Source organism: Drosophila grimshawi, unplaced genomic scaffold, assembly GCF_018153295.1.
Source record: "Drosophila grimshawi isolate 15287-2541.00 unplaced genomic scaffold, ASM1815329v1 contig_311, whole genome shotgun sequence".
In the NCBI taxonomy this organism is placed as follows: Eukaryota; Metazoa; Arthropoda; class Insecta; order Diptera; family Drosophilidae; genus Drosophila; species Drosophila grimshawi.
The window spans coordinates 10,304,560-10,319,663 of NW_025063098.1; the positions used below are offsets into that span (position 1 = coordinate 10,304,560).

The window sequence follows — 15,104 nt, forward strand, 5'->3', positions numbered from 1 at the left end:
GTGATAGGCCATTTTACGCTTATGATTAATTTGTGGGTGATGAATAGTTGTCGACGCGGACGGACGGCGCTGGTGATTAGGCATAAGCCGATCGGTAAAATAAACCACCTAGAAACGGTGCAGATAACAAAGTGTAGTAAATGGCATCTTTCGATTTGGCCACTGTGCAGGGGGTGTGTATCAGGCCAATAAACGGCGGCAATTCTTTAAAAAAGCACCAAATTCCTCGTGTTGTACGTCAAATTTGTTTCAAATCTATATAGTATAATACATAAATAAATGAATTTGAATTTGAATTACAGGTAAGGCTGTAACGTGTCTAACGTTCGATGGAAATGAAGTCGCAAACTGGCGCTGGTGAATCATCGCCAGCGGGCGATGCGGCCGAAACAGCTGCCGCTTATATGCGGCAATTTCGGAATATAATTGCGGACGGTAATGTGGCCTCGATGACCCGAGAGTTCAAGCCACAGGTTGCCTATGAGTTTGAGCGCTACTTAAATCCCCAGAAGCTGAAACAGTATGTGTTACGCAGCGATAAATTACGCTCCCTGGTTGAGCATTATGCCAAGGTCAACCAAAAGCCGGTACGCGAACTGGAGAAGCAGGCACGCGCCATTATCGATGAGATTGGCCTGGATAGGAATATGGCGATAATACGCTGGTGCGGCATTGCAATCACATCGATTGGGAAACGCATATGTGATGGCTTCTTTGTGAACTCGGCCAGCATGGAGAAGGTGCGCAACAAGATGGGCAATTGTCCTGTCCTCTATTTGCCCAGTCATCGCAGCTACATGGACTTCATACTGATGAGCTATATCTGCTACTATTATGATATTGAGATACCAGGCATTGCAGCCGGCATGGGTTAGTAACAGATTCACATTATATGCAGCATATATCTTCCTGATTTCTATGGATAGTTGAGTCACAATTGTCCTTGTCCTAGCTTCAATAAGAGCTATATATCATTCTTCATAGTATAGTTAACATAAATTTCCATATATATTATTTAATCATTGAAAGATCTTGGTGAACTAATGTTTTAAATGTCCTTTCAGACTTTCACTCGATGTTTGGCATGGGCACCATGCTACGCAAAACGGGGGCCTTCTTCATGCGTCGCACCTTCTCCAACGACGAGCTCTACTGGGACATCTTTCGAGAGTATATGTACGCACTGGTTGCCCATTATCATATTGGTGTGGAGTTCTTCATAGAGGGGACACGTTCACGTAATTTTAAGGCACTGGTACCCAAGGTGGGTCTGTTGTCCATGGCACTGTTGCCCTATTTTACCGGCGATGTGCCGGATGTGATGATTGTTCCGGTTAGCGTTGCCTACGAGCGTGTGCTGGAGGAGCAACTGTTTGTCTACGAATTGCTGGGCGTGCCCAAGCCCAAAGAATCCACCAAAGGATTCTTCAAGGCATTGAAAATCATCGATGAACGTTTTGGCAAAATGTTTCTCGACTTTGGTGAGCCGATTTCGGTCCGGGAATTCTTTGGCCACAACAACGGACAACGCATACAACGCGCCGGAGTGGCTGGCTCGGTGCAGAAGCTCAATCGGCAGGAGATTGAGCTGGTCAAGCAGTTGGCCAATGAGATTATCTATCAGCAGCAGCGACGCATCGTCATCAGCACATTTAATCTGCTCAGCTTGTATTACGCGAGTCGCTTGTATGGCCAGCGCAGCGTTAATCTCGACGAGCTGTCGCGCGGCATACTCCATCTGCAGCGGATCTTTGAGCAGCTGGGCGCCCATGTGAGCACCACGGCCAACAGCATCAAGCGCGACATTATCGATGCCGTCGAAATACATGGCAACATTTTACAGTTTCGTGTCGGTGTCCTGCAATTTACACCGCTCGCCGTCGAGCAACTGGCGGCCACAATCGATATGAAGCGCCTCAAAGCCCATGCTCTGCTCTCCAGCACAATGGCGGTTGCGGTGCCCATGTTGGCCCTACAACTCTACATAAATCCCTGCATGTTTTGGCTGGCGAGACCCGCTTATCTGCTGCTCGCTGCGCTCAAGTTGCAGCGGCGTCAGCAGAACCTGGACAGCATGAGATCATATGCGGAAACGCTGACCGCACTGCACCATCATGTGAACAGCATGGATGCACTGTTCCAGCATGAGTTCATCATCGAATCCAATCGCGAGGCAGTCGAATTTGAGGCACACCTGCAGCTGCTGCTCGACGAGCGTGTGCTGGATCTGCACGAGCAAACGGGCCGCATCAGCGTCCACGATAATGAGTGTTCGCGTGTCATACTCGCTGCACTGGCGCCCTTCCTCTGCCTCTACTATCAGCTGTCGGTTACGTTGCGGCAGGTTTGTAATAAATGCTTGCATATTTCATATTCAGCTGTTGGCTGATTAACATCTGTTCTCCTTTTGGCTTGCAGCGGTTTTCGGTTGGCGAGTTCAGTGCCAAGGATCTGCTTGTTGGCGTGCAGCAGCATGTGGAGCAGCTGCTCCAACAACCAGGCATTGCAGCGTCACACGTGCATCCATATTGCCTGGCGCTGGACAATCTCAATATTGCCATCCATGCGCTGATCCAGTCCGGATATGTGCAGAAGTCACGCGACACGGGAATGATGCACATTGCGACAAAGTCGCCGGCGAAGGATCTGAGGCAGCTGGAACTGCAGCTGCTGGAGTATTGCCAGCTAATGCCATTTACCCAATACTCAACGGCGGCCAACGAGCAGGCCCAAACGCATTTGGCCAAGTTATAACTGACAAATGGCAGGCGGTTGGCCAACGTATCGCTGCCCAGCGCCTCGACAACGTTCTCAACGTTCTCAGCACATCTAAATAGTACAATATCACAAATCATTCAATTCATTGTTCGCCTGCTCAGAAACTGTCGCATCATTTGCATTCTGTTCGCTTTCGTAGTTGTTGCCCCTGTTTGGCAATTGCTACTCTGGCTAATTGCAGCAGCGTAGTGTGCGTGTGTGTGTGAGAGTGTGTGTGCGAGTGTGAGTGTGTTTTCGGTTTAGGGTTTTAGTTTATTATGACGGGGGTGTGTTCAAACGAGGCCTGTGTAAACGAGGCGTTTTTCCGAGTCATTTATCATTAAACAATAGTTGTAATTGATATTCGATTTGTTGCCATACACATAAAAAATGCATAAGCCAAATAAGTCACATAAATATTGATGCGAGTCAATTTGAGGGGCGACAAATACACTGTTCTACAGGTGAAGGAAGTCAGGTTTTTATATAGCTAGAGATCCCAACGACATTTGTTAATATATATTCCAATAGTTCATATAGCTCAAATATCATTGCATAGAAATTACATAGATATTTGACGCATTTTGATATGATGTCATTGACCATTTAGGCCATTTGGCATTCCTCGTCAACTGCAGAAAACATACATTTTAAATGAACTTCTTACAATTTTTATGTAGTTTTTAGCTCTTTTTATTTACATGTATATATTCAATAGGTGAGTTCTTAAACGCATTTTAGATTAATTTATTTGACGTTTTTTGTTTGTTACTCGAACTGCAAATTGAGTTAGCTTTAACCATGTTTTGTCTGTTGCTCAAAATGCACAATTTGTTTGTAAGTAAAACTGGAACTGTCCGCATAAATTACCCAAGTTATTTATGCCAGTGCATAATGCTTGAACAATGAAAAGCTTATTTTCTTTGTGTTAGTTACGTTCAATTCTACTATCATAGAAAATAACTATTCAACTATTTTGTATAACAAGTTTTCATCATCTTGAACTCAAAAGCCACACTTATCTTTTGAGCACTCAATTCCCGAGGGTATTTCGTGACATTAATATAAATGAGTATAAAAGTGCCAATGTAAATGCACTTGAAATTTTAGATAAGCTAATGCATTGTAGTTACTAGAATTCCTTTAAAAGACTTAAACATAAGTTGGTAAATATTCTCAATATTTTTGTAAAGCATACAACGGAATTTCCTATGAAAACAAAAAAAAAATATATATATATATAAACAACTGCAGCACAAACAAACCTAGCAACAAAGAATAAATAGTGCAATATTTTATTATTATTTAATACAACTTGAAAATCATATTTGAGGTAAAAGTGTTTTGTAGCTAATTTTATATATATACATATATGTATACTATGGGAATCCGACACCAATACACAAATTTATACACTACAACAACAGCAGAAATTAAATTTATTTAACTGGTGCCAGTTGCGCCATTGAGAAAGATTAACAAAATAAAAAAAAAAAACTAAAATGATTATTTATTTATTTATAAATATAACTAGCAAAACTGGCGTTTAAACTGATCCAAGGTACGCTGACTGATGACCACACGCATCAGGATTTTCTCGGAATTCTGTTCATCCGCTTTGGTATTCACAACGGCGGCATTCTTATATAGCCAGGCCATCTCTGGTCCACCGCTGGGCACGCGCACCTGCAGCTTTCGGCGTCCGGTGACGTTCAGAATCTGTTCCTCAATGTCCATTAGCAGCGGCTCCAAGCCACTCTGAGCGCGTGCCGAGATCAGATGACCGCCAGCAGCTGTCTGGGCTTGGGGTGTTACCAAATCGCATTTGTTGTAAACGTTAATGATGGGCGGCAGTTGGCTGGCGCTGGAATCGCCACCAGCCACACTGAACGCCAAGGAGCGAAGCGTGGACTCGACATGGGCACGCTGAGCGGCATGACAGGGATGCGACAGATCCTGTACATGTATGATAATGTCCTGCAAGAGCAACTGATTAATAGCTATTCCATTTTGATTTCAACTTGAAACTACATTAGAATATCACTTACCGCCAGCATGGCATCCTCCAAGGTGGCCACAAAGCACTCGAACAAGCCCGTCGGTAAATCGGACATAAAACCCACCGTATCCATATAGATAAGCTGCAGATTACAGGGTAAACTGCCCGCATGCGCTGTCACATCGAGTGTGGCAAACAACTGATTGCGCGGCTGCAGCGAATCTTCCACTGTGAGCGCCTTTATCAGCGATGTCTTCCCGGCATTTGTATAGCCAACGACAGCCGCAATTGGGTAGTTCTGTTGCTTGCGCTTCTGGCGCAACAGCTGTCGCTGGCGACGCACAGCATCCAGTTCGGCACGCAATTTGCGCTCCCTTGTGCGCAGTATTTCCTTTTGCAGATCACTCAGGGAGTAGCCCTGACGCCGTGTTTGCGTTGCACTCGCATCCTTTGCCTGCGCCCAAATGTAGGGGAGCTCCGCCATTGCCACCTGGAGACGAGCCTCAGCGGTCGTCGCATGTAGCCGCAAGATTTGTATGACCACCGAGTAGCGATCCAGCACCGGCAACTGGAATTCCGACTCCAGGAATTGTTTCTGGGCGAAGGAGAGCGTGCCTTTGCTCACAAATACGCAGCTAATGTGTCGCTCCTCGCGCAGCTGGGCAATTAGCTGCTTCAGTTCCGTCAGTTTGCCGCTGCCAAAGAGCGTTTTGCGCTCCAGGCTTTCCAGTGGCACCTTCAGTGCTCGAGCCACCTGCCAGTTGGGCAGGGAGTGAATCAGCGCCGTCGCCTCGATCAACTGATCATCGGGGCGCACATCGTTGGGCGTTGTGCGCTTCGCCGACCATTTGACATACGGCTGCAGGATGAACACGTGCTGCGCTGTGGCGACATCTCTACTGATGCGCATTGCTCCACCAGCGACCTCATCGTAGGCGCTGTTAAACAGAGGAATCTTATCTTAATAATATATTTTAAGGCCATCTTCCTTACTTACCGATCATCCAGGAAACGCATATCACCGCTGCTCATAGCCATCGATCTCTCCTCGCTGTCCTCCTGCTGGCCCGCCTGCATTTGAGCCTCGTAGAAGCTCTTGCGGCTGCGTATGCCCTTGACTCCTTGGTGTTGTGTGTACTTGAGGCGCGCCAGGATTTGTGTGGTTGCAGGACGCAACTGCGGGAGCCAGGCCACATGCAAAGCTGCACGCAGGCACTTCATGGCTTAAACTATTCTATATACTAATTTGGCGCCCCTTAAAACGTTTTCTCCTTGAGCACAGAGTGTTTGTCCTCGAAGGCCATCCAAGCCGCTTGACAGGACTTGGTGCGTGTCGTTGTCGTTTGATAGGATATCCCAGTTGCCACTAGGGCTGACACCAATACGTTGAATTTGGCTGGATAGTGTATTCTTGTTTGCACCGCCTTCTGTACAAAATATGTGCCAGCAAATCCTGGAAGCATAATAAATATTATGCAATTGTTTTGAAAATTGACAAAATGCCTACCTAAACAAAATGATGCAAGTCCCGTGAAGAGAGCACGTGTCATGCAGTCCAGGTATCCGTCAAAGCCTGGATGTTTGTCGCGCTGCTGTTCCCTTAATTGCTTTATATCGTTCATAATAAAGTTTTACTCACATACATTAATTAAATCGCAATTCAATAAAAGCTGCAAGCCTTTGGTATTCTGTTGTGAGTTCTTGGCAGCACTGCTTGCTGTCGTCCGATCTGGCAGCTACAGCGCCAGCTGTTAGAAATAGTGCACACGATGAAAATCTTATTGGCTAACTATTATCTCTGTATGACATATATAAATTTACAAGTTTCTGTCAGAACTGTGCTTATAAGAAGCAAAACTTAAATGCCACTGATGTATTGAATTAAAAAAAAAATCAAAGTTACTTTAAGGAATTGTATGACAAGCGCAAGAAATAGATTTTATGGGTAGCACTTTTTGCGTAGAGTGCCGTCCAGTCTGGCAACTCTCGCCCGTTTAGTTGTTATTTGTGGCATTAGCTCGAGAATTTGCTGCAAAATGGATGTGGAGAAGATTTGTCGCACCTGTCTCAGCCTCTCCGGCCCATTCCTGTCTATCTACGATGGTGGGTCCGGCAGCTGCTTAGTCGATATGCTGCGCGAATTCACCAGGACGCAAGTAAGTTGAACCATGTCAACCAATGTGGGTTGAAAACTTAAATCTAGCTCTGTTTGCCAGCCGCGTCGCGAAGATAATTTGCCAGCGAGAGTTTGCTTGAGCTGCATCAGCGAAATCAATCACTGCTATTCGTTTAAGCTCAAGTGTGAGAGCTCGAATCGCACGCTGCGCCAGCTTCTGCCCAATGCGCTGCCCGAGCAGCCCGAATTCGTGGCCAAGCCAACAGTGGCCACATCCGAGAAATCCATGCAAACCAACGAAGTGCAAACAGTCACAGCAGAAGCGCAAACGGATGGGGTGACCACAACAGATGCGACACAAAACACCAGCCTACAGGAGCCAGCGCCTGTGACCGTGCAGCCCCAGCAACAAAATGAGGAAGAGGAGGAGCAGGTGGAGGATGAGGACGAAGAGGAGGAGGAGGAGCAAGAGTTTGACTATGAGTTTACAGAAGAACAGGAGGGCGATGAGGCGCCGTCCAAAGCAAGTGCTGAAAATATAATACTACACGTGGAGAAGGACAATGAGAAGTATGAAACGGAAATGGTGTACAACAAAACAACCGGGGAACTGCTAGAACAGAGTGTCGAGAACGTTGACAAGCAGAAGGAATACAAATATCGACTTGTCAGCAATGGCAATGGCGACACATTCATCTCCCCGGAGCCAGCGACCGCTGCAGCTCGCAAAGAGCTGATGTCTGATCAGCCAGAGACTCGTGCAACGTCAAAGCGACGTCGAGCGGCTGCTGCTGCTGCTGCTACTGTTGCGGCACAGCTCAAGGAGCAGCCGGATGAGAGGCCGCCATCAGCTATGCTCGGCAAGAAACCAAAAATCAACAACTTCAATGAAACGCCTGCAACTGAAATGGAGGAGCTAAAGGCCAATTTCCACTGCGATCGCTGCAATGCCGGCTTTGCTCTGGAGAAATCCCTCATCATTCACCGCAGGCAAAACGGCTGCACCCATCGCAACTTCAAGTGCAACGAATGCAAGCGCGTTTTCGTCTCGATGGATCATCTAACCGAGCATCAGGCGACGCATGGTACGTTTATGTGTCAGGAGTGCGGACTGCGCTGCGAGTCCATGGAGCAGCTGGGCAGGCACATGGTGCAGACGCACAAACGCAATCTGCGCAATCAGTGCAACATTTGTCAGAAGGGTAAGTACACAAATATTGAGAATTGTTCTGCATTAAGAATGAAATCAAGGTTTAAATGAAATTCTCGGACAATTGCTCATTTTTGCAGTCTTCACCATGCTGTCAACGCTGCGGGATCACATGCGCATCCACACCGGCGAGAAGCCGTTTGTGTGCAACGTGTGTGGCAAGGGTTTTACGCAGAATGCCAATTTGCGGCAGCACAAGATGCGACACTCGGATATCAAGCGCTTCAAGTGTGAGCTGTGCAGCAATTCGTTTGTGACGAAAGCGGAGCTGACCTCGCATGCACGCACCCATACGGGCGTCAAGCCGTATCAGTGCGAGGTGTGCTCCTCCAAATTCACCACCAGCTGTTCCCTGGCCAAGCACAAGCGCAAGCATACCGGCGAGCGTCCGTATGCCTGTGATCTGTGCCCCATGCGATTTACGGCGTTGAACGTGCTGAAGAACCATCGACGAACGCACACCGGCGAAAGACCATTCGTTTGTCCGTTCTGCTCGAAGAGCTTCACGCAGCGCGGCGACTGCCAGATGCATCAGCGGACGCATCAGGGCGACAAGATCTACATTTGCCCCGTTTGCAATGAGGAGTTCAAAACGATGAATGATATGCGAACGCATCTCACGATACACGAGCAGGATGACAAGCGATTGGTGCACTTCACCCTGCTCAGCAACAAGGAGAATGGCAGCGGAGCCCTGGAGGAGGCCGACGACGATTCGGATGCAACGCAGGATTTACTCTAGTTGAGGGCTGGATAACTTTCCCTATGGGAATCTATATAATTAGATATATATATATATATATGCTAGAACTTAAGTTGGGTATTCCTTAGGCACAAGAGCTAAAAAGCTATCGATGTGTGCCACAAGATTGATTGATTATTTGATGACACTAATAATTCCTGCCACAACTCGATTGTTTTTCAGCTCTATTTAAAAAAAAAAGTTAATGCGTTCTTATAGAATTTACTTAGTCTTTAATTGTAGCTTACAAGTGTAGTTATTAAAATGCTTATGAATCGATACGGGCAACTGGTTGTCATCTGTTAGTAGAATTGTCCGAATTGCGCTGTCGATGCTTGCAGCGACGATGTGGACGCCTCCGGTGCGGCAGCAGCGACGGGCAGATGAGTGAGGGATGCGCCGCTTGTCAACGGCGGATCGCCTTGAAACCAATTGACCAGCTCGTGATGCGCACTCTGGACGCACTTGCGCTGATCGGCAATCAGGTTCTCTGAGTATTTCACATGGTTGGCATACGCCTCCTTCTCGTGCTGCACATCCTTCGACATGCGATGCAGATCCTTCAGTATCGCCGAGCCCCACAGCTGTACATGTATATCAGGTATTTTACTGGCCAATTGCATTGCAGGCGTCACCATATTCATGCTCTCCTTGGAGTTACCAATGCTCAGGAAGACATGGGAGAGCAGCACCAGTGAGCAGCTGGTCAACCGATTCAAATCCTCGGCATTGGCCATTTTCAGTGTTTCGCGCAGGAAGCGTCTGTGCGAGAGTATTAATTAGTCAAGAGAGAGATAAACATATATATATATATATATATATATATATATATATATATATATATGCTACTTACTTGGCCTCGTGGAAGCTGTTCTTGTGGAAGGCATGCAGACCCTGCACGTAGTAGAATCCGCCCATTAGTGCCTGGCTGCTGTACGTGTGCGTATTTTCCGTGGATACGGCGTCGAGTATTTGCTTCAGATCTGCATCCCGTTTGGTGCGCAGATAAATGATGGCCAGATTGAGATTGGCAAACAGCTTCAGATCCCGTTCGCCCGTCTCGTTCACGCACACCAGAAACTGTCGTTCCGCATGCTCAAAGAAGCTCGTCGACATCGAATAGAGGCCAATGAGGCAATGCAACTGCGCCGAGTGCCGCTTGAGGAGACTGCGATGCGGCACCGCCAGGCAAACATCTCGGGCAGCGGCTATCTCGCGTATGGCCAGCTCACGGTTGCCCATGACCATGCGGCACATGACGATGTGCTCGAGCAGGATGACCTTGAAGACGGATAATATGGATTTGTCCTCCTGCAGCTTGAGTTTCTCGATTTGGGTGAGCGCCTTTTCCGTATACTTTTGCGCCTTGTCCATGTAGCCGGCCATCATCGAGTGCGAAACGGTGACCAAATAGACGAGCACATATAGCTGCTCCTTGGGCAGCCAGACAAACATCTCCAGTTGATTGCCACCGAATATGCTCTCATCGCTGGGCCAATTGGGCGCCATTATCGTCTGTATGGACATCTGGAGCTGTTTCAAGCTGGGCTTCACCGTCTTCACCTGGCCGAGTGCCAAATAGTAGCACACTTGCAACACCAGAAAGAACACCTTGAGATACTCCTTCTGATGCGGATTGGGTATATTATTGTCGATAATTTGACCCGCTGAATTGAGCAGCGCCAGAACATCGTTCGTCTTGCGCTCAATCATTAGGATCATGGCGCGTGAGAGTAGAAACAGCACCTTCAGATAGGTGGCGCCCGCCTCCTCCGCTGACTCGGCGCCCACCGCTAGCAGATCGCTGGCTAGCGAGTACTCCCGATCATTGGCATGAATCTGGGAGAGCTGCAGTAGCAGCTTACAATGCCAGTAGACATTGTTTTGCGACAGTTCCACTGCCCGGCGCAGCATCGCCTTGGCGTGCGGACTCTGCTCCGTTTTCAGGTGGAGCTGGGCCAACAGCGAGGCAGTGTCAAATTTGACGTCATCAAAGTTCATTAGGGGCTCGGAAATGCTCCACGCCTGTTCCAAATGGCGACGCGCCAAATCTATGTTGCATGTGTACGCCATCAGCACTTGGCCCATCTGTAGGTGTGTGCGCGCCTCCACCTGACCAATGAGTGACATTCAAAATTTAATTTCAGTATTAAATTATATTTATTGTTGACTTTCACTTGAACTCTTTTCTTACCTTGGAAGGCGGTTGAAAAGTGAACAGGGCCTGTAAACATTGTATGCATTTTTTGATATTTGGCGGCTGGGAGGTACGAAAGTATTCGGCAAGTCCGAGTAGCGATATGTAGCAGGCATCCTGGGATGCTGCTGTGGTGTTTGCCACACTCATTGCGTTTAATTTGCCACAAAATCGGCTTCGTTTTGTTTATCGCGTAATTTTGTTGTTGTTGTCGTTCCTGCTGCGTGGGTTAATCTGGTGGTTAATCAGTGTTGGTCAACACTGCAGCGTTGTGTTGCTCCATATGCTATCGATAGATTATTATTATTAACTTGAATTATTAAATGCAACATTATTTAAATACTTTTCTAAAACATTTTATTTTGATACATATGCACTAATTAATTATTGCATTTAAATAAATATATAGATTAAAAACAGAAAAAGAACACCACTACTTTGAACAACAACAATCGCTTGAGGTTAATCGATAAGTGCTATCGAATATTTTGAGCTCGTCTCATCAAAATATTACTTGAGGCGCGCTCAGCAATAAGTTCAGTGTAGAGCTTTGAGCGGCCGCAACAAGTCGTGTTTTTGTGCAAGTAGTGTGAAAATAGCTAATAAAGTTAAAAAAAAAGGTAAAAGATGTGCACGAACCCATTGCATTTTATTAATAGTTCATACGTATTGTGTATTGCCAATATCCGACTACCACTGACCGGTTTTATCGTTTTCAAATCGAGGGCTCTTCACATATTATTTTTGTAATTTGCTCACAATAATTGTTCAATCCATAATTGCTTGCTACCCGCAAGCGTTGGCTATTCCAGTAAATAAGTGATTTTTTAAATATATAAAGCTTTGTTATTGCTGTTACTGTGACACGCAATCGCAATTGTCATTCAAAATTGGAATGAATTTTGCGTTTGATTTATGTTTAATTTTAATTGGATTGCTATTTGTAGATTATTTCTGTTGAAATATATATGTTTGTATATATATATATATCATGGTTTTCCCTTGAGATGAGCTAACGATAATGCGCTTATTATAGAATTCCTTTAATCAGAATAACAATTCGACCTTATTTTGGCCTTTTATGGATTCCTCGAAATTCATAATTAACAGATTGGGTTTTTTTCGCTTTTGGAATATTTCAGCCAAATTGGTGAAAAAAAAAAAACAAACATGCAAGGGGACACTTAATAATTATTTGCGTCAAATACTTGAGTTGTTGGAAATTCCATAGAAACATGTTGTTCCATTTTTCAATACTGCTCTGCCAGTGTGGGCAGCGCAGGCGCCAATGTGTTGATAAACCGCAAACATAAATGCGAGTGAGAAAAGAAATAAAACTAAATAAAAAAAACCAATTACAAAATCGCCAATACAGGGTCAAATAAGCGCGTAAGCTCTGAAATGTGAACAATTTATGAATCACGCATATTTAAAGTGCACACAACTGTGTGTCCCTATCAATAAACCAGTTTTAAATATGTTAATTTTGGGTTTTTTATTTCGCTTGTAAAAAACGCAATCACGCAACTGTGACGTTGTGCAGACAATCAGCTGCACAAGCCTAAAAAAAAAAGAAAAAGAAAACAAAGACAAAGTCGCTCTTTTTATGCTCAGTCGAACAACAACAGTAGTAGTCAGTTATGCATGGCAGCAACAAAAAACAAACATCAGCCGCGAATTGTTGTTGTTGCTGTTGTTGCGAATTCGAGTGCAGACAAACCGATAAACTTTCACTTTTCACGTTGTCAGCAACGAGATGTTGCAATTGCTGTAATATTGTGTATAAGATAAATTAGCTACAGCAACTTTAGCAGCTTTGGGGATAATAGCAGCGTTGATGAATCAGCCTCAGGGGTCATTTATGACTCGCTCTCACTGCATAAATTTGCCGGCTTAACGATTTTGCATACAATAAAACTGACAATAAAATAAACAAAAGATTTCCATGCGTGACGTGAATAATGACAATCCACAAACGTATATATTGCGGCATGACCTGCTTCTAGTCACGTGTTTTCTCTGCTATTTTTAAAGGTAATCGAAATGTAAATATATAAAAACAGAAGAGGTGCTCGAAACTATACTATAAACAAAAGTGATAATGACTGTATCCGCAAACAAATTGCAAATTTAAAGTATCTTAACATTATTTCATAAACAAAATATTTATTTATGTTCTGATTAGCCTCACAATGTTGTCGATTTAGCCTCCACAAGGTCATCGTGACATTGAAATTAGGTTCACGTAACATTTAGCGATTGTGCTGACATCGAACTTCTCTGGCTATTTTCAAAGTCATTAATCAAAAAACTGTCGTATCTGAATCTTGTTTACCCTTAGAGAATGAAGGTGTGTCTTTCGCTGGTGCTTTCGCTGCTGCCGGCGCTGTTAAGCGCCGAGTTTTGTGGCATCCAATCGAATCCAAGCATGGTGAATATGCGCTTCCAGTTGTATAGTGGAGAGCAGGAGTTCTCCGTGGCCATGCTGGACGCCATACGCAAGGCGACGCCCACCGAGAATGTTTTCTTCTCGCCCTACAGCACGTACCATGTACTGATGTTGGCCTATTTCGGCGCCACCGGCGAAACAGAGCAGGAGCTGACCAGGGCACTGCGCTTAAGCTGGGCATCCTCCAAGGAGGAGGTGCGCAGCGCCTATCGCATGGAGAAACAGTTACGTGGTACCCGTGCCAAGAATATGCCACTGGAGTTCTCGTCCGCGGACCGTCTGTATTTTGATAACCGGGTGCAACTGGCCAGCTGTCTGGATGAGCGTCTGCACGAAGAGATCGTCAAGTTAAATATCAGGGATAATGTGGAGGAGACACGTCAACAGATTAATGGATGGATTGCTAAGGAAACACGTGACCAAATTAAGGACATGCTATCCTCCGGCGATATCGATTCAAACACTCAACTGGTGCTGGCCAATGCTGCGTACTTCAAGGGACAGTGGCTTACTCGCTTCAATGTCGACAAAACCGAACAGATGCCCTTCTACACGTCCAGCGACAAGTATTCGTTTGTGCCCATGATGAAGCAGAAGGGCAATTTCCTAATGCATCCCGATGAGCGTCTTGGCGCCCATGTGCTGCAGCTGCCCTATCGCACATCCCATAAGGAAGATGACGAGAATTCGGAAATATCAATGGTTATTATACTGCCATCCTTTGCCAATGATGCACTGGAACAAGTGCTGTCCAAGCTGAATGCTACTACTCTGAAGGATTCTTTAAAGGAAGCGTCGCAGCGTGAAATTGAGATCTCACTGCCAAAATTTGAGTTTGAGCAGCGTCTGGAACTTGTGCCAGTAAGTGCCCAGTACTTATTCCCAATTGAATAAAATCTATTATTTATAACTAAATCGCTTACAGATTTTGCGTCAAATGGGTGTCAATCTGATCTTTGAAAGCAACGCCAGCTTCATGGACTTCAGCACGGACCAGAGCATCAATTTCGGCGATGCCAAGCACGTGGCCAAGATCAAGGTAGATGAGGAGGGCTCCACAGCTGCGGCAGCCACTGTTCTGGTCAGCTTCCGTTCAGCTCGTCCTGCTGAGCCAACCAAATTCGAGTGCAATCATCCGTTTGTCTTTTTGATCTATGATCACTATTCGAACGCAATTCTGTTTACGGGCATCTATCGCGATCCGAAGACAATGAAGTAAATTACACCTGGCCAACAAGGCTCGTGTCAATGCCAGTGCTGTGTGTGTGTGTGTGCGTGTGCGCACATCTCGTAATAATCGAATTAACACTTAACCAAATTCTGTGTCGAGCATGCGCATGTACCTAAAACTTTCTTATTGTACGTGTAAAATAAATTATATGAACATAGCTCCAAAATGTAATCTTTGTCATTTTCAAAAATTAATATTATTTTGTGCCTTAAGCTTAAGGTTTAAACTAATAAATATTTTATTTAAATAAAAAAATCCGGATCTTGAGCCGGTTAAACCAAATATCTTGGACAAATTTCGTTGCTTTTAATCTTGCAGACTGTATATATTGTAGATTAATTAGAAAAACCTTTTTTAATGCTTAAAATATTAAAACATTTCAGCAAGTTAAAGGAACAACTTT

General features: G+C 45.2%; 6 protein-coding genes across 7 annotated transcripts; 3 read left to right on the plus strand and 3 right to left on the minus strand.

Moving 5' to 3' along the window:
* Positions 1-302: 302 nt before the first annotated feature.
* On the plus strand, positions 303-3,164 carry LOC6563234 (dihydroxyacetone phosphate acyltransferase). Its single transcript, XM_001989735.2, has 3 exons — positions 303-870; positions 1,065-2,344; positions 2,419-3,164. The coding sequence occupies exons 1-3, from the start codon at positions 330-332 to the stop codon at positions 2,752-2,754; spliced, it is 2,157 nt and encodes a 718-aa protein (XP_001989771.2). The 5' UTR covers positions 303-329; the 3' UTR covers positions 2,755-3,164.
* An 884-nt stretch (positions 3,165-4,048) lies between these two features.
* Positions 4,049-5,977, minus strand: LOC6563233 (putative GTP-binding protein 6). The gene is made up of 3 exons (XM_001989734.3): positions 5,754-5,977; positions 4,806-5,694; positions 4,049-4,734 (listed from the first exon to the last, which is right to left on the minus strand). Exons 1-3 carry the CDS (start codon positions 5,975-5,977, stop codon positions 4,288-4,290), a joined length of 1,560 nt encoding a protein of 519 aa, XP_001989770.1. The 3' UTR covers positions 4,049-4,287.
* Positions 5,978-6,012: 35 nt separating this feature from the next.
* Positions 6,013-6,480, minus strand: LOC6563232 (transmembrane protein 141). Its single transcript, XM_001989733.3, has 2 exons — positions 6,264-6,480; positions 6,013-6,209 (listed from the first exon to the last, which is right to left on the minus strand). The coding sequence occupies exons 1-2, from the start codon at positions 6,376-6,378 to the stop codon at positions 6,013-6,015; spliced, it is 312 nt and encodes a 103-aa protein (XP_001989769.1). The 5' UTR covers positions 6,379-6,480.
* Positions 6,481-6,731: 251 nt separating this feature from the next.
* Positions 6,732-9,103, plus strand: LOC6563231 (zinc finger protein 606). Its single transcript, XM_001989732.3, has 3 exons — positions 6,732-6,912; positions 6,973-8,074; positions 8,163-9,103. The coding sequence occupies exons 1-3, from the start codon at positions 6,793-6,795 to the stop codon at positions 8,822-8,824; spliced, it is 1,884 nt and encodes a 627-aa protein (XP_001989768.1). The 5' UTR covers positions 6,732-6,792; the 3' UTR covers positions 8,825-9,103.
* LOC6564191 (MAU2 chromatid cohesion factor homolog) lies at positions 9,041-11,246 on the minus strand. The gene is made up of 3 exons (XM_001989731.2): positions 11,019-11,246; positions 9,678-10,936; positions 9,041-9,586 (listed from the first exon to the last, which is right to left on the minus strand). The coding sequence occupies exons 1-3, from the start codon at positions 11,169-11,171 to the stop codon at positions 9,127-9,129; spliced, it is 1,872 nt and encodes a 623-aa protein (XP_001989767.1). The 5' UTR covers positions 11,172-11,246; the 3' UTR covers positions 9,041-9,126.
* A 308-nt stretch (positions 11,247-11,554) lies between these two features.
* Positions 11,555-14,996, plus strand: LOC6564190 (serine protease inhibitor 88Ea). 2 transcript variants are annotated; one of them, XM_032737035.2, is made up of 3 exons: positions 11,555-11,641; positions 13,363-14,331; positions 14,396-14,996. In XM_032737035.2, exons 2-3 carry the CDS (start codon positions 13,366-13,368, stop codon positions 14,687-14,689), a joined length of 1,260 nt encoding a protein of 419 aa, XP_032592926.1. In that variant the 5' UTR covers positions 11,555-11,641; positions 13,363-13,365; the 3' UTR covers positions 14,690-14,996. The 2 variants fall into 2 exon arrangements, with proteins under 2 accessions (XP_032592926.1, XP_001989766.1); XM_001989730.3 differs by lacking the exon at positions 11,555-11,641 and adding an exon at positions 12,807-13,055.
* The last annotated feature ends 108 nt before the right edge of the window (positions 14,997-15,104 follow it).